Source organism: Sardina pilchardus, chromosome 15 (assembly GCF_963854185.1).
Source record: "Sardina pilchardus chromosome 15, fSarPil1.1, whole genome shotgun sequence".
NCBI lineage: Eukaryota > Metazoa > Chordata > Actinopteri > Clupeiformes > Clupeidae > Sardina > Sardina pilchardus.
Genome location: NC_085008.1, coordinates 23,613,567 through 23,638,427, shown reverse-complemented (window position 1 = coordinate 23,638,427; position 24,861 = coordinate 23,613,567). Strand labels below are relative to the sequence as shown.

The window sequence follows — 24,861 nt, the reverse complement described above, 5'->3', positions numbered from 1 at the left end:
CATCATGAGGTTGTCTTTGGCTTTTGGTGACTGGAAAAGACATAAGTCAGGATGGGTTCATGCAAAGCACGGGACAAGCCAAACCCATTCCACTCTAGCCTACGACCTCCGCTATGTGTGTATCTATCTGTGTGAGTGTAGGAGGGTGTGTGTGTGTGTGTCAATATGTGTGTGTGTGTGTGTGTGTGTGTTGGAGAGATGATGATGTACACATAGAGTGTTTGTGCATGTGTGTGTGTGATGGAGAGATAGAGTATGCATGTGTGTGTGTGTGTGTGTGTGTGTGTGTGTGTGTGTGTGTGTGTGTGTGCATGTGTGTGTGTGTGTGTGTGTGTGTGTGTGTGTGTGTGTGTGTGTGTGAGTAAAAAAACACCAAGAAAGAGGAGCTTATCTGTCTGCCTTTTGTCATGCATTTGCGCATTTGCACACTGACATTTTCACACGGTTAATGCTAACGCCGCTCACGCCCGTGTTCCCCTTGCCTCACCACCAGGTCGGGTGTTCACCCCGCGGCACTCACTCGGCTTTTTCCACGTTTTTGCTGTTTAAATTTAGGTTTTCATCACGGCCTCCTTTTCCCCTCTCAGGAGTTTCAAAAATAAGCTCGAGTAGCAGCGGCGAGAAAAATTTATTTTGGACCTTTTCCACAGACTGCTCTCGGACATATAAAACGTCCGTGACTGTGGGGGTGTCTGTTTCGTCTGTCAAGGATTGTCAGCATCGTCCTGAAAATATGTAAAAAAAAAAAAAAAAAAAAAAAAAGCTGAAAGAAGAAAAACGAATGCTCTTGGCTGGACGGGGGGGGGGGGGACGTGCTGGTCCAAGACCTCTTTCCCTTACAGATATTTCCAGCGCTGATATAAATATGAGTCTTCTGAAATAAAACAGTCTGTCTGCTGCCTCTCTTCTCCCCAGTAGGATGGAGACACATGACAGGATGAAGACGCACATGTTCAGGGTCTGAGCCTCTGTTACCGCAACCATTCACCTCAGGACTAGACGGACAGTAGTCAGGCTGCCCCCTTGCACTGCATATGCATGGGGTTCATCAGGTCCCTAAACACAGGTGTATAAAATCAAGCGCCTAGATTATGGATGCAGACTGCATGGTGCTTGATTATTACACCTGAGGAAAGGGACCTAGTGAAGCCATGAAAGGGGAAAAGACTCTGTACCCTTCTGATTCCACTGTATCAGATCAGCCTCTTATAAAACATCATGTTTCCTGAACATGGATTTAGCCTAAAAGAAAACTTCAATGAACATCTCTATTGAGAAAAACTTTTGGTCTAAGAGTAGGAGCTCTCAAAAATGCTTTGCAAAGTGTCTAAAGACTAGGTAAAGCTTGCTTACTGTAATAACTAACCAGAATATATTTGCAATTTGAATACCATGAAAAAGATCCTAAGAACAAGCATTAGTGGGTCAGCTATCACCCACATGAAGCCGTTAGTTCATACACGAGAATTTTGCTCATAGACTGACTTTGCACTTTACCCTGCATTCAGAGTATAGGGCCCTAGGTCTGGTTCTATAGGTCTAATAGAGAAGAGAGCTAGCTGTGTTGCTAGCTGTTGACCTTCCAAACTCAACATAGACGTATAGCATCTTCCTGCAGGCTACAGTACAGTATATGAAGCATGCACCATGTTTAGGCTACCTGGTCCTCCAGGTGATGGGCCTGCGGGCCCTGGGGGAGCTTCCTACAGCAGCATCTGTGTGTGTGTGAGGTGGAGCGGAGCTCAGCGGACATGTCACACACAGCCTCTCCTCAGCACTGAGCCGGCCCATTATGGCATTAGAGGGCTTTTCATCGGGAAGGCCCAGAGCAACCGGAGAGAGGGGTGTGTGTGTGTGTGCGTGTGTGTGTGCGTGTGTGCGTGTGTGTGTGCGTGCGTGCGTACGTGTGTGTGTGTGTGTGTGTGTCATTGTGTGCGTGCGTGTGTGTGTGTGTGTGTGTGTGTGTGTGTGTGTGTGTGTATGGAGCCCTCAGGGGGCACAGTGAGCAGGGGACACATGTTATGCTGCTCTTCGTATTGGTGACCCATGGATGTTGATCTGTTGCCTCTGCTCTGACATGTAACCTTGCAACTACCAACTACCTACAGTAACTACCTTACCCTTGAAGTCCTGTCTGGACAAGTGAGCTGCAAATGAATTGCACTTCTTCAGAGAAATAAAGATGTACTGAACTGAACTGAACTGTGTCCCCAAGGACAGCTGACTCATGAGTAGACATGACTCTGTTTTGGTAGAGATTTGTGCCAAAGCAGCATCAGATGCTAGCCAGTGACTATGTGCTATGTAGTTAAACTAGCCTTGTCTTCACACCGAAAGGGTCATGAACACCTCCTAAACAATCCCGCTGGCATGACAAAATGTGCTAAACATTTTCTGGAACGGCATGTTGGCACGAAAGCATCTTTGGTGCACCATTAGTAAGATATTACTCAATCACCAAAGTGCAGTTGCCATTGGTGATGAGGACAAATAATAAAGAGAGACCTCCTCATGCAGGAGAAGAACTGAGAGAAAATATGTCAACAAAGAGCAAGAGCGCCATCTCCTGGTAAAAAAATACAAGACCTTGGTGCAAGTAAGAGGAATCGGAAGCACAGGGATATGATCCCCATTATACTGTTGAGATAGAGTGTCTTCATAAACACTACCTCTGTCATTTACATCAATAAACTATGAACTAAATATGACTAATAAACTATTAATTGTGTTGCTGTTATATCTTATTCCTGCTATCCTTGTGAAATTCACAAACACCATCCAAGACAACCTCTCCTCTCATTTTAAGGCATCAGTATATTGAGGAGATGGCCATAATAGGCTACCTGTTTACCTGTGTACCTTTGCCTCTATTTTGTTTTTGTGTCTATTTTATCGTCAAAACCGATAACTGACAATTGCCTTAGAGCCTCCACTCGATAGACCTGGAGCGATGTGACGTAGGCCTATCACAAGTTGAGTACACATCCAAAGTCAGTTCGAGTCATCTTGGAAAAGCACTTCATAAAGCAACGGTGGTTGAATGAAGTGTGTACGTTAAATGGTTCAAGCTCAATTAGACATACACAGACAACAGCAGAATACTATGGAATATACTGAAGACAACAAGATAATAAACTAGAAAAGCACTCAGAGATCGCAGACCTCCGCCAAGTGAAAACATAACCACCTCCTGGATCCAGACGGTGATCCGAATCACTCCCAAAATTGAGTGGTTTCTTCCTTGGGTCATTTCAGACCCTTTCTTGTAAATTGAATCGAAATCCATCCAGAACTTTTTGAGTTATGCTAACAAACAAAAAAACAGACAAACAAACAAACCTCGATGAAAACATAACCTCCTTGGCAGAGGTAATAATGATAATTAAGATAATGTATGCTGATACTGAATGGTTGTCATTGTTGTCATGGTCTAATATAATAGCCTACTCACATCTAAGAACATTGTAATATCTCAAGATATTTTCCTTAAGACGTGACGTGTCATAACTCGGGGTATTCAAAGGAACTGTAATTGCGATCATTCAAGCATTCATTTACTGGTAAAGGTCACTTGCCATACACTTCATCCCCACAAGGTGAGTGTGTGTGTGTGTGTGTGTGTGTGTGTGTGTGTGTGTGTGTGTGTGTGTGTGTGTGTGTTTGCAAGTGTATGTTAGAGGAGGAGGAGATATGAGGGACTATGAAATTTTTTTCATTCTTACAGCTAACTGACGAAAACAGTCAAACACCACATTGGGGAGGATGTGGATGAGATATCCCCTGCAGTGCAATGAGGCGTCTGTCACTTGGGCTCGTGGACATCATGGGTGTTGCAACTCTGCTCTGCCTTCAGCTTGCAGCTTCCATGCTGCTGTTGGGTTTCTCAAGTAAGTTCCTACAGTATATAAATGATGTTCTACAATTTACTGCATTTATTTTCATATCTCATGTTGTCATGCAAGGTTCTATAGGGTGAATATGAACTTGTTCTGTGATTACTGTAACAATGAACTGACAAGACACAGTTACAGTATAATGTATTTAAGTATGTAACTTTGTGCAAAGTATTACATACAGTACATGTGTGATATCCATCATCACTTCCTTTGGCAGGTGCCCAGGGTGGGTATGTGGCCATTGTGAATGGCACAGTAGCAAAAAAAGACTCCAGGCCCTACATGGTCTCTGTGCAAGAAAATGAAACACACAGTTGTGGTGGCTTTCTGGTGTCTGAGTCATTTGTCATGACTGCAGCTCATTGTATCACTTGGTAAGTTCTCTGATTCAAGTTTAAAAACAAATTGTGATATGAGTTATGCAACGAAAGCTAGAGTTAGCCAAAGCTGTTAATATGATTGTTGAAGTTACATTGACATAATAAGCGTGTTTTCTTCCTCCTTGGCAGGGGAGTGAATTTGACTGTTGTGGTAGGTGGTCAGGACATTACAAACCCGAATAGTGGCACAAGGATACCAGTGAAATACTACCATGTCAACCCTGGATTCACTGATAAGCCACTTCTGAATGACATCGCACTTCTACAGGTAGCCTAAATAGCAACACTTCACTTACATGTATATTTCTTCAAAGTAAATGCACGTTTAAAGATGCACTGTGTCATTTCATTACCTGTTCAGCCATTGTCAGTCAGTGTTTTTTTTTGGATATGTTACACAGTTGGCAGAAGGAGCAAAACGGTCCAAATCTGTACAATGGATATCTATTCCCGAGAAAGACAAAGACATCAAAAAGGGAATGGTTTGTAGTGTGGCCGGATGGGGGAGAACGAAAACCAAAGAGCCTGTAAGCAACCTTCTTCTCCAGGCAGATGTGGTTATAGTGAAAAGAGAAGAGTGCAAGCAATTATGGAAAAGTTACTTCCGTGAAAACATGCTTTGTACGAATGGTAAAGCAGGCGTTTGCCAGGTAAGCTATGGGCAAATGCACTACTCACAAGGTCAATGAAAATGGGAGAACAAAATTGAGTTGCTCTGCTACTTTTGTTTTCTCAGCCAGCTGTTTCATCTCTTTTGATGTCTGTTACAGGGTGACTCCGGTGGCCCTCTGGTTTGCAAGAAGAAGGCTGTGGGAGTAGTGTCGTTCAACGAGAGAAATAACTGTGACAAGCCAAAAAAGCCAAATGTCTACACAAAAATATCAGCATATCTGCCATGGATAAAGAGTATTTTAAAGAGTGTCAAAGACTGACGAAATTAAATAAATGCCACATGCTTTTCATTACTTTTCATACTTTCATTCATTTTTTTTGTTTGTTATTTAACTACATGATTTCATTTAAAAAGTATTTTGTAAGATGTTTTACATAAGCTCGCCTTATGGCTTAAACCAGATAGCGCAAACACACCAACCTCAGTGGAATTATTGATCGTAATCGCATCTCTGATAGTCATCTACCAGTTTGAGTTACCATGACATGTTCTTCAGCCTGCATTTTGAAATGAGTTTTGACACTGCAAAAAGTGCACACGCTCAAAGTTCACCATGCGACATGTGGTTAGTACATCACACCTTAGAGGGGTGTCAATGGGGCTGACGTCATCAGGGGTCTTTACAGACACTGTACAAGGGTCTTTACAGGAAACATTTCAGACAACTGCAGGTTGTGCCACAGTGCCTTTAGAAATAGGCACCAAAATGAGTGAGACCATTACTAATTCAAACCAAGGATGGATGGCCATCTGGAATACCGGCATTTCCCAGTGGGCCATCGCACCTTTTGGCCCGATACAATAGGCTATATACTGTAGTTTAATTTGTTTGGCCCATGATCAGTCCATAGGAAGGACAGTCAATGGCCTATTTTTTTTATTTTGCATACTGACACTGGTGATGGCATGAGTGGTGGTAAAGCAGAACGTCGAAAGGGTTCTATCTCGGTAGGATTCCCTATATGTAAAGATGGGCTAAAAGACTAAACTGGTGGAAATGTAGACAAATCAGATCACAAGGCAATTAAGCTATAACCTATGCAGTAGGATAAGACTCCAAAGGGAAAGAATTCAGGCTCGGCTGCCTGAGAACTGAAAACCACAACCACTTTTCAGCTTGAAAAAAAGGCACTTTCCTTTGAGCGAAATGATGATATATTTGTTATTTAATCTGTGATTTACAGTATATACTAACAGACATTGGCCGGGTTTCCCAGAATCGTTAAGAAGCTCTTAAGTGCTAAGAACTTCTTAGGAGCGTTCTTAGAACATTCTTACAACGCTCCTAAGAAGTTCTTAGCACTTAAGAGCTTCTTAACAATTTTGGGAAACCCGGCCAATGTGAGTGTCGTTCTTAGGGCACAAAACATCCTTAAAACAGGGGAAAAGTTTTGGGGAAACAAAACTCCATCCACAAAGCATACAAATGAGTCATAACTGGAAATAACATCATGCTGTTGAAGATATGTACCACTCTTCACTCTGTTCTGCCTCTCCTTTGCCATTTCAAAAAGTGAGTAGGCATATAGAGGTTGAATCCTTTCCTTATACTGTATATTTCAAGCTGTCAGGGAAAATTGGCGAAGATGTGAAAACAGTGAAAATCCCATCATCTAATAAATTGAAGATGAAAAAAGGGTTCAAAAGGAGGGGTCTGGAGCCAGTGTGTAGGCTCAACTCAATTTCAGTGAGCATTTGAGATGAGTTGATTATCATTATGTCAGAGATACCTATCTGATTGGCATTATTTCATGTGCTTGTTCCAAGGAAGAGTTGGGAGGTCCACTGGTGCGCAACGGTCTGGCTGTTGCTATAGTGTTATTCAGGGTAAATGAAAAAGATCATCCCTGCTGTTTACACTCAAATATTAAAGTCATGGATCGAAAAACAAACAAATCCCATAACTACTCATTTGTGGTATAGCGCCACATAGTTAAAAATGAGGCATTGTAATTGCAGGTATCTTTGGCTGACTGCACGAAATTTGACCTGGATCATTGTGACTTCCTCTGAATGCATGCTGGGGGGCCACACAATAAATTCATTTATGTGTACACGTAGTGACTGTACACAAATCGGCCTCCAGATGGTGGTGTTGAACGAAGGACTGCCAGATTAAGTTGAAATATACACACATGCCACACACACACACACACACACACACACAAAATTCAAAATTTCAAACAATTTAAAGTAGACTGAGAACAAGTAAGTGCATCAGTGAATGCTGTTTTTATACGGTCTAGTGTCAGTTCTATAGTCAGGTGATTCGTGCTAGAATTAGTAAGGTTAGCTGTTAGTAGTGCTATGATATTCTCTGAAGAGCTGGGTTTTCAGGAGTGCTATATCCAACCTTAATTCTAAACAAAGGTGTTCATTCCTTTTAAGACTAGTGACAGTCCTAAACAAGATTTGCTCTTGGGGTCCACCTGTGGTTGAGAGGGAATACACCAACAGCAGTCTGTAGAAAAAGATCCAGAGGGAGGAGGCATGGAGGGCAGTTTCCTACCCGAAACTAGAAAGTTGCCATAGGTTGGTAATCACCGAGGGGGCCTCTCAGACAATGGCAGAAGTGCCGTTCGTCATGTTATGAGGTTACTGTATGTGCCATCATCATTATGGAAAAGTAGTGTTGAGGGTGCCTTTAAAAGGTGGACCTCCTTGTGGATTAGAACTGAGAGTTGTGTCAACAGTAAACATGGGCAAGAGCGCCATCATGTGGTTCAAATGCATTACATCGGTGTAAGTGAAGGGATAGGATGCACAGGGATGTGATCCACATTATATTGTTGAGATAGAGTCTTTATAAATTATTGCTGTCATATCAAGTTGTTTTTTAACCAACAACTAATAACCTATTCTACTGAAGTATGAGTTGCTATTGTATCCCATTTCTTCCTGCTTGTGAAATTCACAACCACCACACAAGGCATCCTCTCCCTCTCTAACTGCATCATGTCATATTGAGGCAGCAGGATATTGAGGAGATGGCCATACTACCTGTTGTTCGCTTTGTCTCTCTTTTTTGTCGTCTTTGTTGTCTTCAATACTGGCAACTGGCTTAGAGCCTCCACTTGGTAGACCTAGCGTGATGTGACAAGTTGAGCACACATCCCAAGGCAGTCCAACTCATCTTTGAATGGGCCTAAACTAAAAGTGTTGTGCAGAGTGCCAACCACAAGCAAGCCTTGAGAGGATGTTTCTCAGAGTTGAGGCTTCTGCCCACGCCCACATCACAGAAACAAAGCATCACGCCATGACACACGCCTGACCCTAATCGGTACAATATGCCATAGCCATATACACTGACATGTAATAAAAGGTGAAACCGAAAGTTCCTCACACAGTTGAGCCTGTGGCTTGGCTGATAGCTCAAGATATTTTCCTCGTGTGGTTACACAGACCATACAAGACGTGACATGTGTCATATCTCGGGGTATTCAGACAAACTGTAACTGCGATCATTCAAGCATCCATTTACTGGTAAAGGTCTCTTGCCATACACTTCATCCCCACAAGGTGAGTGTGCGTGTGTTTGTGTGTATACATGTGAGAGTGTGTGTTTGCAAGTGCATGTGTGCATGTGAGGGGGAGGAGATATGAGGGACTATGAAAATTCTGCGTTTTCAGCTAAATGGCAAAAACAGTCACATTGGGGAGGATGTGGATGAGCTACATGTGAGTTACGTGCAGTAAGGCGTCTGTCACTTGGGCTTGTGGACATCATGGGTGTTGCAACTCTGCTCTGCCTCCAGCTGGCAGCTGTTATGCTGTTGCTGGGTTTCTCTCGTAAGTTCTTAATCATATATTTGATGAGCTAAATGATATCTTACAATCATTCAAATGTTTTTATATTTCAAAGAAAATACAGCAAAATCTACTGAACTGATAAAAACATCAACTACATTATAATGTACTATGTGTAATGTCAACTTTGTTTTAGAGCATTGCATAAATGTGTAATATCCACCATCACTTTCTTTGGCAGGTGCCCAGGGTGGGTATGTGGGCATTGTGAATGGCACAGTAGCAAAAAAAGACTCCAGGCCCTACATGGTCTCTGTGCAGAGAAATAAGAAACATAGCTGTGGTGGCTTTCTGGTGTCTGAGTCATTTGTCATGACTGCAGCTCATTGTATCACTTGGTAAGTTCTCTGATTCAAGTTTCATAACTGGTGATATGCGTACGGTAATAAAATCATAGATTTAGTCAAAGCTGTCAAGATAAACTGTTGAAGATATCTTGGCATAAAAAGTTTGTTTTCTTTTCTCCTTGGCAGGGGAGTGAATTTGACTGTTGTGGTAGGAGAACACAAAATTACAAACCAGAAAAGTGATACAAGGATACCAGTGAAATACTACCATATCAATCCTGGATTTAGCCCTGAGACATTTCAGAATGACATTGCAATTCTACAGGTGAATAGCAAGCAATATGAAGCATTTCTTTACTTTCTATACGTTTCTGTAAAGAAAACATCACAAATCAACTAGATGCCAATTTAAAAATACACTGTGTTGTTTCATTACTACCTGCTCAAACCATTGTCAGTCACAGTTATTTGGATATGTTACACAGCTGGCAGGAAGAGCAAAACGGTCCAAATCTGTACAATGGATTTCTATTCCTGAGAAAGACAAAGACATCAAAGGGGCAGAGGTTTGTAGTGTGGCCGGATGGGGGGCAACGAAAACTAGTGGCGGTGAAAACAACCTCCTTCTCCAGGCAGATGTGGTTATCATGAAAAGAGAAGAGTGCAGGAAATTATGGAAAAGATACTTCAGTGAAAAAATGCTTTGTGCGAATGGTAAAGCAGGCGTTTGCCAGGTAAGCTATGGGCAAATGCACTACTCACAATGTCAATGAAAGTAAGAACAAAATTGAGTTGCTCTGCGACTTTTGTTTTCTCAGGCAGCTGTTTCATCCCCTCTTATGTGTGTTACAGGGTGACTCGGGTGGCCCTCTGGTTTGCAAGAACAAGGCTGTGGGAGTAGTGTCGTTCAACGAGCAAGATAACTGTGATAAGCCAAAAAAGCCAAATGTTTACACAAAAATATCAGCATATCTGCCCTGGATAAAGAGTATTTTAAAGAGTGTCAAACACTGACGAGATTAAATAAATGCTTACATGCTATCCATTACTTTTTTCATTTTATTTCTTATCTAACTAAATGATTGTTTTGTAAGGTGTTTTACATGAGCTCGCCTTATGGCTAAAACCAAAGCCGTGGTGTACTGGTTAGCGCTTATAACCGGAAGGTTGCCGGTTCGATCCCCGACCAGTCCACCACGGCTGAAGTGCCCTTGAGCAAGGCACCTAACCCCTCACTGCTCCCCGAGCGCCGCTGGTTGGGCAGGCAGCTCACTGCTCTGGGTTGTGTGATTCACCTCACTGTGTGTTCACTGTGTGCTGTGTGTTCACTAATTCGGTTAAATTGGGTTAAATGCAGAGAACTGAATTTCCCTCACGGGATCAAAAAAGTATATATTCTATTCTATTCAAATAGTGCAAGCATACCAACCACAGTGGAATCATTGATCACAGTAGCATCTCTCACAGTCATCTACAGTACCAGCTGGAGTTACTAGTGACAATTTTCTTATGAAATTCTTCAGCCTGCATCTTTAAATTAGTGGTGACACTGCAAAAAGTGCACACACTCGCAGTACAGCATGAAGACATGTGGTTAGTACTTTACTGCTCAAAAGAGTTTCCTGTGGGTGACCTCATTAGGGGTCTCAGATGCAAGGGTCTTGATGGGAAACATGTCAGACAACTGAACAGCAAGGCTTGTGGAAATTAGCACCAACAACATTAACAAACTTAATTCAAACTGTTATAAACTGTCACTGAAATAGGCAAATTATTAAAATTGTAATTAAAAGACAAGTTGCAAATGCAACCTTTGTTTGTCTCAGTGGATGCTGATATTTTCTGTAATGACTTTCACAAGCATTTGGAATAGCAGCAATAAAATGCCATGCTTGGATATACAATGTGTGGCATGCAATGACTATTCAATTGAACCTTAACCTCAGCAAAGGACAACAACAACTTATGACTAAACTCATCCGTGTGAAACGGTCTTAAGACACGTGTCATTGATGTGATACGCTATGCTGCCTGAGAACTGAAAACCACAACCCCATCGGCTTGTAAGAAGCAGGTACGGCCCAGCAGTCCTGCATTGCTTCCCCCGACCCCTGAACCAGAGACATGCGTGCCCTGCACTATCACCTGATGCTTTTGATGATGCTGCTTCTGCACATGCATGGTAAGTCATATGATAATAATAAGTCCTGCCAACTTACCCTTCGATAGCAAGTCTTGTTTAGGTGGCCTTCGATAGCAAGTTGATTAATACAGGCTGCATCTGTTTTCCTTCATTTCTTTAAAGGCTGTTGTGCTGAGAAGATCATTAATGGGAGGAAGGTAGCAGATAAAGACATGAAGTTCATGGCATCAGTGCAGAACAATGGAAAGCATGTCTGTGGAGGCTTTGTCATTAAGCCCAACTTTGTACTGACTGCAGCACACTGCGAAAAAGGGTAACATCACAATTGAGTATAGAAGAATGATATTTTTACTCTTTTTTAAAAAAGAAATGATGATGTCATTGATTGTCGAATTGTGATCTATAGGCTCACTGGCAATGTGAGTGTTGTTCTCGGGGCACACAATATACATAAAGCGGAGAAAAAACAGCAATACTATATCAGAAAAGAAGACAAAATCATCCACAAAGAGTACAATAGAGTCATAGCTGGAAATGACATCATGCTGTTGAAGGTATTCAAGCAACAGTTTTGGATCTTTTAAGAGGGGTCTTAAGGCATATTTGTTTAATATGCACTTAGTCTTTTGAGCGTTTGTTATGTGTTATGGTTTGTATAATAGTTTTGTTTTGTTAATTTGTCCATTGTTAGAATTTGACATTTATTCTGCTATTGTCCTTAAATTTAGCCATACCATGCTTTAGTTATTGTTATTATATAATTAACTGAGTGACTTATTTGATTGCTATTGTCATTTCATTGTTTTATTTCTCATTAGATTAGTGCTTAAATGATTGTTTTATTGATAATATTGCTATTCTCCCTATTTTGTAATTGTTCACTGTTATTTAATTTGTATTGCTATTTATTTGTATGTCGCTTTGGACAAAGGCGTCTGCTAAATAACCATAACCATAACCATAACCATAACCATGTACCAGTCGTTACACCAGGCACCTAACTGAAGCGCTCCGTTCGTGACGCGTTAATAATCACTATAATCAATGGAAGCAGACGCGACAGTGGGGCATACATTCAAAAAAAAGAAACCAGTCTTCTAAAATGGATTTTACGTGTCGCCAACGGAACGCTTCAGTTATGCGCCTGGTGTAGCTGTTAAAGTGACGCTCAGTCTTCACTCTGCTCTACCTATCCTTTGTCTTTTCAGAGAGTGAGCATGTACATGAATGCTGTTTAATCCTTCGCTTATATTTCAAGCTGTCAGGGAAAATTGGCAAAGATGTGAAAACAGTGAAAATCCCATCATCTGATGACACGAAGATGAGAAGTGGCACAAAGTGCTTGGTCGCCGGTTGGGGAATAACAACTAAGAATACTGTCACAAATCGGCTTCAGGAGGCCCATGTCCAAGTCGTCAATTTACAAGAGTGCCAGAAAAAATGGAATCAGAGGGGCATTAACAAGACACTTCCAAAAAATGTGATGTGTGCCAAAAGGCTCAAAAGGAGTGGTCCAAGTCAGGTGGGTATTTGGTAAACTGACAGATTTGAGCTATTCTTTGCCATTTATACATCTTTTTGTTGACAGATTTGAGCTATTCTTTGCCATTTATACATCTTTTTGTCACCTAAAATTCGGTTTCTTATCCTTATATCAGAGATGCAACTTATTTGACATTATTTTATGTTCCTGTTCCAGGGAGACTCGGGAGGTCCATTAGTGTGCAATGGCCTGGCTGTTGGTATAGTGTCATTCAACCTGCATGAAAGCTATCCACAGATCATCCCTGATGTTTACACTCAAATCTCAAAGTTCCTGCCATGGATCAAAAGCAAAATTGGGCCCTGTTTTGATTGGCAAGATCCTTATGTTGAGTAAATGCATAGTGTCTGTACAGCTGAACCACTGAATGCATGCATGAAACCACAAAATAAAGCTGTTATGTTTTGAGCACTTGTGATTTGCGCTTTTTATAATAAATAAAGCCTCCAAATTGCTCTGGGAATACCATGAAATTTTTGCTGTTTCACGTCATTGTTGCAAAAGAAAATCACTTAGTCACTCACTAATGCTACACACAGTTGAATGAAGACGCTACACACAGTTGAATGAAGACCCCGTTAAGAAATAGTAATAAAAGGCAGGGACTCAAATGCTGCCAATAGGGGTGTCTAGATTTCTAGGCTAATAGAACAAACCTGAAGTCAGCTCATGCTTTTATACTGGGACGTGTGGGCATGAGTTTTCTACATTAGGTCTTGAGAATAAGCAGAGAGAAGGTGCTCATTCCTTTCTAGACCATAGTGACGGTCAAAGTGAGGTCAAAACAGATCTGGCTAATGAAGCCAAAAGATGGCCCCCCTTGCATTAGAGAAGAACTGAGAAAAAAAATTGTCAACGGTGAACATGTACTTGATCGCCATCTCCTGGTTAAAAAAAATGCTTTACTTTGGTGCAAGTGAGGAGGTACACAGGGATGTGATCCCCATTACATTGTTGAGATAGAGAGTCTTCATAAATATTACCCCAGTCATGTACAGTACAGCAATAGTAACATGTAACTAACAACTAATAAGCTATGTCCTATTCCTGCTAACCTAATTCTCAACCACCACAGAAGCAACCTCTCCCTCTAACTGCATCATGCCATATTGAGGCATCAGGATATTGAGGAGATGGCCATATTGCCTGCTGTTCCATTGCTCTCTTTTGTTGTTTGTGTCGTCTTTACTTACACATCTATACTAACCTCTCCGGTCTAACCTGCCTCTGAATTGTATCGACAAGTGACCAGTTGAGTGCACATCCCAAGGCAGTCCAACTCATCTTTGAATGGCCTTACCACAAGCAAGCCTTGAGAGGTTGTTTCTCAGAGTGTCATAGTTGAGGCTTCTGTCCACGCCCACATCACAGAGACAAAGCATCACACCATGACACACGCCTGATCCTATTCATTACAATAGACCATACACTGAGGTGAACCGAAAGTTCCTCACATAGTTGACCCTGTGGCTTGGTTGATATCTCAAGATATTTTCATCGTGTTTCATGGTTACAAAGACCGTAAGACGTGACATGCGTCACATCACAAGGTATTCAGAGGTATTGTAACTGTGATCATTCAAGCATTCATTTACTGGTAAAGGTCACTTGCACTTCATCCTCACAAGGTGAGTTGTTTGTTTGTATGTGAGTGTGTGTATGCAAGTGTATGTGTGCATGTGAGGGGGAGGAGATATGAAGGACTATGAAAATTCGGCATTCTATACAACCACTTGGCAAAAACAGTCATAGAGCACATTGGGGATGTGATGTAGATGAGCTACTGTACATGTGAGTTATCCCCTGCAGTAGCGAGGCATCTGTCACTTGGGCTTGTGGACATCATGGGTGCTACAACTCTGCTTTGCCTTCAGCTAGCAGCTTCCATGCTGTTGCTGGTTTTCTCAAGTAAGTTCCTAATCATATCTGATCATCTTTACTGCATTTTGGTCAATTTCATGGTGAATAATGAACTTGTTCTAATTATGAACTGATTATACATACATTACCTGATAATATATGTATGTAATGTCTATTATGTGTGCAGTATTACATAAATGTGTGTCATCACTGTCTGCAGGTGCCCAGGGTGGGTATGTGAGCATCGTGAATGGCACATTAGCAAAAAAAGACTCCAGACCCTACATGGTCTCTGTGCAGAATAAGAGTATGCATCATATCTGTGGTGGCTTTCTAGTGTCTGAGTCATTTGTCATAACTGCAGGTCATTGTATCACTTGGTAAGTTCTCTGATTCTCTGTAGGTTTAAAAGAAATATAGGTTATGCAACGAAAACTAGATTTAGCCAAAGCTGTTAAAAGATACCTTGACATGATAAGTGTGCGTTCTTTCCTCCTTGGCAGGGGAGAAAATTTGACTGTTGTCGTAGGGGACCACAACATTGCAAACCCGGATAGTGGCACAAGGATACCGGTGGAATACTATCATATCAACCCCGGATTTGTTAAGCCATTTCTGAATGACATTGCACTTTTACAGGTGAATAGCATTACTGTAGCATATTTTTACCTATAGTTTGTAAAAGTGAATATCACAAATGAACTTGATGCACATTTAAAGATGCACTGTGTCATTTCATTGCTACTGAAACCATTGTCAGTCAAAGTGTTTTGGATATGTTTCACAGCTGGCAGGAAGAGCAAAACAGTCCAACTCTGTAAAATGGATACCTATTCCTGAGAAAGACAAAGACATCAAAGGGGCAGAGGTTTGTAGTGTGGCCGGATGGGGGTCAACGAAAACCAAAGGGCCTGCCAACAGTCTCCTTCTCCAGGCAGATGTGGTTATCATGAAAAGAGAACAATGCAAGCGATTATGGGGAAATTACTTCAGTGAAAACATGCTCTGTGCAAATGGTAAAGCAGGCTTTTGCCAGGTAAGCTATGGGCAAATGCAGTACTCACAAGGTGAATGAAAATGTGGGAACAAAACTGAGTTGCTCTGCGACTTTTGTCTTCTCAGCCAACTGTTTCATCCCCTCTGATGTCTGTTACAGGGTGATTCAGGTGGCCCTCTGGTTTGCAAGAAGAAGGCTGTGGGAGTAGTGTCGTTCTATGAGTATAATAACTGTAACAAGCCAAAGCAACCAAATGTCTGCACAAGAATATCAGCATATCTGCCCTGGATAAAGAGTATTTTAAAGAGTGTCAAACACTGACAAAATTACATGCTTTCCATTACAGTAATCATTCAATTTCTTATTGTGACGCTAGCTAGCGTAGATTGTCAAAAATAATGTCTTCTTTTTTCCTCTCTACTTCCTGAATTTTTGGTAAACGATTCTTGGGACACCGTAACACTGGGGCACATGAAACTTGTTGGACATGTAGCCCCAGTACTTTTCCAGAAAACCTTTGTTAGGTCCCTGGGGGGCAATAAAATGGCATGCTTGAATATACAATATGTGTCCATCAATGACTATTCAATCGAACCATCACCTCAGCGATAGACAAAAATACAATTATGAGCTAGGCTGTCTTAGAACAAAAAACTTCTGAGAACAGACGTTTGTTGTGATTAAACTTGACTGGCCTTCACAGACTCCTGACCTCAACCCAAGAGAACACCTTTGGGATGCTTTAGAGCAGAGACTGAAAGCCAGTCTCCTCGTCCAACATCAGTATGTGACCTCACAAATGCGCTTCTGGAAGAATGGTCAAAATTCCCATAAACACACTCCTAAACCTTGTGGAAAGTCATCCCAGAAGAGTTGAAGCTGTTATAGATGCAAAGGGTGAACCAAAGTCATATTAAACCCTGTGGTTTAAGAATGGGATGTCACTAAGTTTGTATGTGAGTCAAGGCAGGTGATAGAAATAGAATTATTGGTAATAAAATGGGTTGATCTATATATTGAATATCTATGATTGTGCTATGTACTGTAGATGAAGTTGCCTTGTCTTCACAGTGAAAGGGTTGTGGACACCTCCTAAGGGAACCCGATGGCATGGTGAAACATGCTACGCATATCATTTTAAAAATAAACAGGACAGTTATATTCTGGAATGGCATGGCGGCATGAAAGCATCTTTGGTGCACGATTAGTAAGATATTGCTCAAGCACAAAACTGCAGTTGCCATAGCCACCTAGTGATGAGGACAGATAACGTAGGTTACAATGGTAGGCCTGGGAAGTAACTTCAACCGGCCAATGTGATTACAGCTGTTTTGAAAGTGGTAACCCCAGTTCAGACTTCCCATAGAAAACAAAAAGTTGTGAGTGGAATTTACACAGAGACTGTGTACAAGACACATACAGTACACCCGCAAAGCTCTAACTGGGCATAACTCCTCTTGTTCTGTCCGTTAGGATGAGATTGAAACTGACCTACATCCAGTAGTCTAACTGATTTATGGACTGGTGGGTAAGAAGCTTTGGCAAAAAGGCTGGATTAGGCCACAGTGACACCCCAGTGTCATCTGGTCTCCACCTTAAGAGAAGGTATTATAATAAGAAATTGTTCTTCTTCCTCTGCTCCCGTCAAATGTGGCATTCCCCAAGGCTCTATCCTGGGACCCCTCTTATTTTCAAGAAGTAGAACATTTACTGTTATGCAGATGATACCATTTTATCTACCAGTTTCAGCCAACAGTTCTAGCTCTATTGTTAATATGGTCAGCTGTGTGGAGATATGTGGATAGCTAGCCATTTCCCTCAGGTATGCATCTGTGGAGATCACATGCCATCTGTGAGGAATGTTCCCCAGCGAAGCCACCTTGTGTGGCAGAGCTGAGTGGTTATTAGTTGTAGCGCCCCAAGAGGTTTAGTTTTAAAGTAGGATTCAATCAAAATCAAAAGTCAAAAATGCTAACAATGCTAACTCTGCTTACAATGCTAACCAGGTTGATCAGCTAACTTGGCTGATTATTTCTAGCAGTTATGCTAAAATGTTAACTATGCTACCAATGCTATCTAAGCTAACAATGCTAACCAGGTTGAATAGCTAACTTAACTATGCTAACCATGCTAATTATGCTAACTCTGCTAACAATGCTAACTTAGCTAATGACTTTTGTTATGTCAACAATGCTTAAAAAAAAGGCTGCAAAAAAAATACCAAAAAAAGGATTTCCCCATTCATTTCAATGGGACCGAAAACCGGCGAAAAACGGGAATACCAGAAAAATGACAACCGGCATCCGACATGAACAAGCAAGCTACACCGGATCGGGCCTGATTTTTTAGTGTTGGAAACGCGTCGATAGCTCAAAGGCTCTAGGAGAAGAGGCGTCTTAAAAAAGTGGTTGAACGGGAATAAGTTGCATAATAAAACATAAGAACAATAGATGGGCTTGCCTTGCAGCAAGCCCACTAAATATACAACGACTTATTAGGAGGTTGACAAGGTATCAATGGAGTGGTCACTCCGTAATACACAAGCAGTTGTGAGCAGTAATACTGTACATAGCGGTAATATGTGGACCATGGGGGCACAGGGCCCAGAGAGATTACTCAGATTTGGGTTGGGGAAAACTTCCATGAAGGCGGACGAGGAGGGGGACTTCCAATTTCTCTGGTTTAACCTGTCTCTGAATTTTATCTTCAAAATTGATAACTGATAACTGACACCTGGCTTAGAGCCTCCACTTGGTAGACCAAGAGTGATGTGACAAGGCAGTCCAACTCATCTTTGAATGGCCCTAAACGAAAGACGTTATGCTGAGTGTCAACCACAAGAAAGCCTTGGAAGGATGTTTCTCAGAGTGTCTTAGTTGAGGCTTCTGCCCACGCCCACATCACAGAAACAAAGCATCACGCCATGACACACGCTTGACCCTGATCTTTACAATAGGCCATACTCTGAGATGGAGTGATAAAGGATGAAACCAAAAGTTCCTCTCACAGTTGAGCCTCTAGCTTGGCTGGTATCTCAACATACAGTATTTTTCTTGTGTGGTTCTTGTGTGGTTACTTACAAAGATTGTAAGACGTGACGTCATTCAAGCATTCATATAGATGTCACTTGCCACACACTACATGCCCTACATGATTGTGTGTGTGGGTATGAAGTATGGCAAGTGACCTCTAGACCACATTGAGGAGGACGTGGATGAGCTACATGTGAGTTATCCCCTGCAGTGCAGTGAGGCGTCTATCACTTGGGCTTGTGGACGTCATGGGTGGTGCAACTCTTCTCTGCCTTCAGCTGGCAGCTTCCTTGCTGTTGCTGGGTTTCTCAAGTAAGTTACTTAGCATATATCTGATAAGTTAAATTATAGCTTACAATGTAGGCTACTGCATTTTGGTCAATTTATTTTTTTTATATTTCAAAGACAATACAATACAATCTATTCCTCTATTCTATGATGAATATTAACTTGTTCTATAATTATTAATGAACTGATAAGGCATAGCATAGGCTACATTATATTTATAATGCACTTATGTTCAGTATGTAATGTCAACTTTAACAGTATTACCCAACATCACTTTCTTTGGCAGGTGCCCAGGGTGGGTATGTGGGCATTGTGAATGGCACAGTAGCAAAAAAAGACTCCAGGCCCTACATGGTCTCTGTGCAGAGAAATAAGAATCATATCTGTGGTGGCTTTCTGGTGTCTGAGTCATTTGTCATGACTGCAGCTCATTGTATCACTTGGTAAGTTGTCTGATTCCAGTTTCATTACTGGTGATATGAGTATGGTAATAATAAGCTAGATTTAGCCAAAGCTGTCAAGATAAACTGTTGAAGATACCTCAGCATAAAAAGTCTGTTTTCTTTTCTCCTTGGTAGGGGAGTGGATTTGACTGTTGTGGTAGGAGGACATGACATTACAAACCAGAAAAGTGGCACAAGGATACCAGTGAAATATTACCATGTCAACCCCGGATACATACCTGAGACTTTTCAGAATGACATTGCAATTCTACAGGTGAATAGCAAGCAATACTGAAGCATTTCTGTACGTTCTATATGTCTGTACAGAAAACATCACATATCAACTAGATCATTAAAGATGCACTGTGTTGTTTCATTACTACCTGCTCAAACAATTGTCAGTCACAATTTTTTTTTTTTGATATATTACACAGCTGGCAGAAGGAGCAAAACAGTCCAATGTAAAGCGGATTTCTATTCCTGAGAAAGACAAAGACATCAAAGGGGCAGAGGTTTGCAGTGTGGCGGGATGGGGGGCAACAAAAACCAATGGCGGTGAAAACAACCTCCTTCTGGAGGCAGATGTGGTTATCATGAAAAAAGAAGAGTGCAAGAAATTATGGAAAAAATACTTCAGTGAAAAAATGCTTTGTGCGAATGGTAAAGCAGGCTTTTGCCAGGTAAGCTATGAACAAATGCATACTAACAATGTCAATAAACATGTGAGAACAAAATTGAGTTGCTCTGCGACTTTTGTTTTCTAAGCCAGCTGTTTCACCCCCTTTGATGTGTGTTACAGGGTGACTCGGGTGGCACTCTGGTTTGCAAGAACAAGGCTGTGGGAGTAGTGTCGTTCAACGAGAGACAGAACTGTGACAAGCCAAAAAAGCCAAATGTCTACACAAAGATATCAGCATATCTGCCCTGGATAAAGAGTATTTTAAAGAGTGTGAAACTGAAATAAAATAATAATTAAAAACTGTATATGCTCTCCATTACATTTTTCATTAAATATCTTATTAAATTACATGATTCTATTTTAAAAAAAAGGTCTTTTTACATAAACTCGTCTGATGGCCTAAACCGGAAACAGCAAGCATACCAACATCAGTGGAATTACTGATCACAATAGCAGCACTGATAGTCATCTAACACTTCACTGACTTATTGTTTCTTGTAAAATTCTTAAGCCTGCATCTTGAAATTAGTGGTGACACTGCAAAAAGTGCACACGCTCAAAGTACACAATGGAAACATGTGGTTAGTACATCAGAGCTCAGAAGGGTTTCCTGTGGGTGACCTCATTAGGGTCTTTACGGATACAAGGGTCTTTACGAGAAACATTTCAGACGACTGTGGGCTGAGCCACTGTTTATATGTAAACTGCCACTAAAAATGAGAATATTGCTAATTCAAACTGTCATAAACTGTCACTGAAATAGGCAAATAATTCGAATTTCAATTAAAGGACATGTTGCAAATGCCACCTTTGTTTGTCTCAGTGAATGCTGACATTCACTGCAATGTTTCAAGCAGTCGGAATTGATTGGTGCCTACAAAACTGCATGCACAATGTGTGACCTGCAATGACAACGCAATTGAACCTCAACCTTCACATCCTCTCCATAATGCTTGGCTCATCTCTAAACTTACAAAAATAACGTATACAACTCCTCCAAGTGAAACAGTCTCAAGACACGTGTCATCGATGTGATACGGCACGCTGTGTGAGAACAGAAAACCACGGACACCTTTCGGCTTGTAAGAAGCAGGTACACCCCAGCAGTCCTGCACAGCTTTCTCAGACTCCTGAACCAGAGACATGCGTGCCCTACACCATCACCTGATGCTTCTGATGATGCTGCTTCTGCTTGTGCACGGTAAGTAAGTGAACTGATAATTAGAAGGCCTGGCAGTTTGCCCTTCAATGGAAAGTTGATTCATACAGGCTGCATCTTCTGTTTTCCTTCATTTCTTTAAAGGCTGTTGTGCTGAGAAGATCATTAATGGGAGTACTGTAGCAGATAAAGACATGAAGTTCATGGCATCAGTACAGAACAATGGGAAGCATGTCTGTGGAGGCTTTGTGATAAAGCCCAACTTTGTACTGACTGCAGCACACTGCGAAAAATGGTAACATCACAATTTGGAGTATAGAATCATGATATTTGTTCTCTGTTTTGAAAGAAAGTATGTTATTGATATTCTATTTGTGATCAATAGGCTCACTGGCAAGGTGAGTGTTGTTCTTGGGGCACACAACATCCGTAAAACAGAGAAGAACAAGCGATACTACACTGTAAAAAAGGATTTTAGAGGGTGGTAATTATAATCCCTACGAATGGGTTAAAATTTACCTACGTATATTGATCAGCAACTGAAATGTATAATAAAGGGTAAATTCTACCTACATTACCTATTTTTTAGCAGTAACAAATTCTACCTAAGGGAGGGTGGTAATTATAATCCCCATGAATGGGTTAAAATGTACTTACGTATATTGATCAGCAACTGAAATGTATAATAAAGGGTAAATTCTACCTACATTACCTATTTTTTAACAGTAACAAATTCTACCTAAAAAACGATCATAAAATATACCCAAAGACTCTTGCACACTTGGCGGTTAGAGGGACGTGTGCTCAGTTGATTGTCTGCTATGGTGGAGCTGCTGAATTCAAGGTAAGCTTTGATTCCTGTTTGTCACGTTGCTTTGCTGTGTATCATCATAGGGAATGTTAACGTTAACGTTTTAAATGGTTATAATCTACCAGAGTTGTAGTCGGGGTAACGTGCATGCATGCTTGAACCAGAAAGTTTGGACGGTCGTTCGTTAGAAGGTTCAGAAATTCGCCCCCCTCTGTGGGTGAAAGCTAGCATGCTAACATCACACATTGAAAGTCAATGGGCGAACTCGCTAGCTGTTACACTTTATATATTCGTTTAACATTCAAATGTAGTTCTGCTTGTTTCTGAACACAAGGATTTGAAGGACTTGTGTTTACTTAACTGTCCAGTGTATGCTAACAACTTAATTCACTCTCAATTTCCCAATTTTGATGACAAACTTCACTGGAAGCTAATATTCGATGGTAGCTTCATTAGGTTGCTAACTAGCTAACTAGCTAACTTTCTATCGTCAGTTTAACAAAACCACACATTCTGTTGTGAATCATGCAAACATAACAATCATTGCCTGTCTGTCCTATCCATTGCAGGTGTTGGACACGTCTGTTGGATACACACACACAGCAGAAGCACTGAACTGTACACTCTTCTGAATGTTTTGTTATTTAGCCTATTATTATGTTATGTTTCAGAAAACCAGTTGTGAAGTGATCAGGTGCACATAGACACATAAAGCACAAAGCAGAGTTGTATGAGTAGGCTATACTTTTTGTTTGAGCAAACTTTTTGAATATATTGTGAATATTTTTTATGATCCTTTTTGTATATTCTCCATCATTTGATTGATTAAACAAGTTAACTTTCTCAATGCAGTCTGCTGTGTCTGAAAATAACTCAATAAACTTAACCTTCCCTGAATAGGTAGGCTCATAATTAATTAGTCATATTAGATAATTATTACTAGTAATTATTAAGTAGGTTAATAATGCCTAACAATCTAGAGTTAATATTACTCTATTATTTTGAGTAACTTTATTGAAAAAATCTTGGGCAAATTGTACCTAATTTATTGTACCTAATGTATTTAAGTATTTCAGAACTGTTGAATGTAGGTAGTCTTTACTCAAAATAATAGATGACATTTACCCAACCAAAGCAGATGCAAATCCTCGCCCGCGATAAATTGGGTAAATTCTATAGGTTGTTTTTTACAGTGTATATCAGAAAAGAGGACAGAATCATCCACAAAGCGTACAAAAAAGTCATAGCTGGAAATGACATCATGCTGTTGAAGGTATGTACCAGTGCTGTCGCTCTGTGGCTCTAAAGTGACTGTCTGTCTTCACTCTGTTCTGCCTCTCCTTTGTCATTTCAAAAAGTGAGTACGCCTATTCAGACATGAGTAGAATTGAATCCTTTACTTATATGCCAAGCTGTCAGGGAAAATCGGCAAGGATGTGAAAACAGTGAAAATCCCTACAACTGAGAAAACGAAGATGAACAATACCACAAAGTGTTTGGTCGCTGGTTGGGGTAAAACAAGTAAGAATGAACCCTCAATTCAGCTCCAAGTGGCCCAGGTTCAACTCATCGATTTCCCAAACTGCCAGGCAGCGTGGAAGCAAAAGGACATCAACAAGACACTTCCCAAAAATGTCATGTGTGCCAAAGGGTTCAACAGGAATGGTCCGAGTCTGGTGTGTATACTAAGCTGACATATTTTAGCTATTCTATTTTTATTTATACATCTTTTTGTCACCTAAAATCCAGTAAGCAGTTTATAGGGTTACTTATCCTTATATCAGAGATGTATCTTATTTGACATTTTTTATGTTCTTGTTGCAGGGAGACTCGGGAGGTCCATTGGTGTGCAATGGCCTGGCTGTTGGTATAGTGTCATTCAACCTAAGTGAAGGCTATCGACAGATCATCCCTTCTGTTTATACTCAAATCTCAAAGTTCCTGCCATGGATCAAAAGCAAAACTGGTCCCAGTTTTGATTTGCAAGATTATTATTTTGAGTAAATGCATAGCTTTTGTATAGCTGAATCACTGAATGCATGTATGAAACCACCAAATCATGCATTCATGTATGTCTGCACTTGTGATTGTGCTTTCTATAATAAATAAAACCTCCACATTGTTCTAGGAATGCCATGACATTTTTTCTGCTTCATGTCCTTATTGTTGCTTAAAAAAGACTATAGTCACTGAAACACACAGATGAATGGAGACCCAGTCAGGTAATGGTAGGGGGGAAAAGTCAGTCAAAGTCAAGAACAGAGTTGAATTTACTATGATGCAGATCAAGGGAGAGACATGGCTTCACGTTAAGACCCACCTGATGCTCTAACCGTCCCTCCATGGTTGCCAAGAGATGGTGCTGCCAGTATTTTACAGTAAAATTAACGTTTTTTTACAGTGCAAGCTTCCTTTGACCACACTGACTCAGAGTCTGACTAATACTGACCTGGCAACCAAGAGTACACAGATAACTACTGCTGCAGGTGATGCACTCATGTGTCCCAAGGCATCATGACAAAGCATTATGCTCCCCCTTAATTCTAAACACACTTACAGATAAAGATAGTCAGGAAGGGTATGCCACAGAATCAAATCATTAGTCACATGCCATACAGTATGTGAAAAACAGAAGAGACCAGAGGATGTATGTAGAGGTGGAGGGGCGAGGATGACGCCTGCCCTTCCCCACACCAAGCACATGCAGCCTTGTACTGTATGTAGAACAATGCGAGGGCTGAGAACCAAAGGGGCGTACTGTAAGTGACATTTCACAAACTTTACAGGAGAGCCAAAACAAAGCTAACTGCTTCTAAGACCCTTGGTTTTTGTTCAATTACTATATATTTATAATAATTTTACT

General features: G+C 41.0%; 3 protein-coding genes across 5 annotated transcripts; all 3 read left to right on the top strand.

The window, feature by feature from the left end:
• The first annotated feature begins 8,407 nt into the window (after positions 1-8,407).
• Positions 8,408-10,375, top strand: LOC134102221 (granzyme B(G,H)-like). Its single transcript, XM_062556258.1, has 6 exons — positions 8,408-8,468; positions 8,580-8,738; positions 8,938-9,094; positions 9,230-9,368; positions 9,529-9,777; positions 9,896-10,375. The coding sequence occupies exons 2-6, from the start codon at positions 8,675-8,677 to the stop codon at positions 10,055-10,057; spliced, it is 771 nt and encodes a 256-aa protein (XP_062412242.1). The 5' UTR covers positions 8,408-8,468; positions 8,580-8,674; the 3' UTR covers positions 10,058-10,375.
• A 784-nt stretch (positions 10,376-11,159) lies between these two features.
• On the top strand, positions 11,160-24,123 carry LOC134102050 (cathepsin G-like). 3 transcript variants are annotated; one of them, XM_062556009.1, is made up of 6 exons: positions 11,160-11,225; positions 11,349-11,499; positions 21,573-21,644; positions 23,196-23,271; positions 23,411-23,674; positions 23,823-24,123. In XM_062556009.1, the coding sequence occupies exons 1-6, from the start codon at positions 11,168-11,170 to the stop codon at positions 24,000-24,002; spliced, it is 801 nt and encodes a 266-aa protein (XP_062411993.1). In that variant the 5' UTR covers positions 11,160-11,167; the 3' UTR covers positions 24,003-24,123. The 3 variants fall into 3 exon arrangements, with proteins under 3 accessions (XP_062411993.1, XP_062411994.1, XP_062411992.1); XM_062556008.1 differs by lacking the exons at positions 11,160-11,225; positions 11,349-11,499 and adding exons at positions 21,037-21,229; positions 21,332-21,482; XM_062556010.1 differs by lacking the exons at positions 21,573-21,644; positions 23,196-23,271; positions 23,411-23,674; positions 23,823-24,123 and adding exons at positions 11,593-11,740; positions 12,445-12,708; positions 12,886-13,202.
• LOC134102311 (granzyme B(G,H)-like) lies at positions 18,864-20,313 on the top strand. Its single transcript, XM_062556388.1, has 5 exons — positions 18,864-18,930; positions 19,193-19,349; positions 19,485-19,623; positions 19,784-20,029; positions 20,149-20,313. Exons 1-5 carry the CDS (start codon positions 18,867-18,869, stop codon positions 20,311-20,313), a joined length of 771 nt encoding a protein of 256 aa, XP_062412372.1. The 5' UTR covers positions 18,864-18,866.
• Positions 24,124-24,861: the final 738 nt, after the last annotated feature.

What these genes read in the sequence shown, in the direction of transcription:
- LOC134102221 (XM_062556258.1), top strand. Translation starts at nt 8,675, where the DNA reads ATGGGTGTTGCAACTCTGCTCTGCCTCCAGCTGGCAGCTGTTATGCTG. An exon ending in GCTGTTGCTGGGTTTCTCTC is followed by an intron (nt 8,739 to 8,937) that starts GTAAGTTCTTAA and finishes TTTCTTTGGCAG; the next exon opens with GTGCCCAGGGTGGGTATGTG. An exon ending in GTAAAGCAGGCGTTTGCCAG is followed by an intron (nt 9,778 to 9,895) that starts GTAAGCTATGGG and finishes TGTGTGTTACAG; the next exon opens with GGTGACTCGGGTGGCCCTCT.
- LOC134102050 (XM_062556009.1), top strand. Translation starts at nt 11,168, where the DNA reads ATGCGTGCCCTGCACTATCACCTGATGCTTTTGATGATGCTGCTTCTG. An exon ending in GCAGCACACTGCGAAAAAGG is followed by an intron (nt 11,500 to 21,572) that starts GTAACATCACAA and finishes TGTGATCAATAG; the next exon opens with GCTCACTGGCAAGGTGAGTG. An exon ending in ATGACATCATGCTGTTGAAG is followed by an intron (nt 23,272 to 23,410) that starts GTATGTACCAGT and finishes TTATATGCCAAG; the next exon opens with CTGTCAGGGAAAATCGGCAA.
- LOC134102311 (XM_062556388.1), top strand. Translation starts at nt 18,867, where the DNA reads ATGGGTGGTGCAACTCTTCTCTGCCTTCAGCTGGCAGCTTCCTTGCTG. An exon ending in GCAGCTCATTGTATCACTTG is followed by an intron (nt 19,350 to 19,484) that starts GTAAGTTGTCTG and finishes TCTCCTTGGTAG; the next exon opens with GGGAGTGGATTTGACTGTTG. An exon ending in GTAAAGCAGGCTTTTGCCAG is followed by an intron (nt 20,030 to 20,148) that starts GTAAGCTATGAA and finishes TGTGTGTTACAG; the next exon opens with GGTGACTCGGGTGGCACTCT.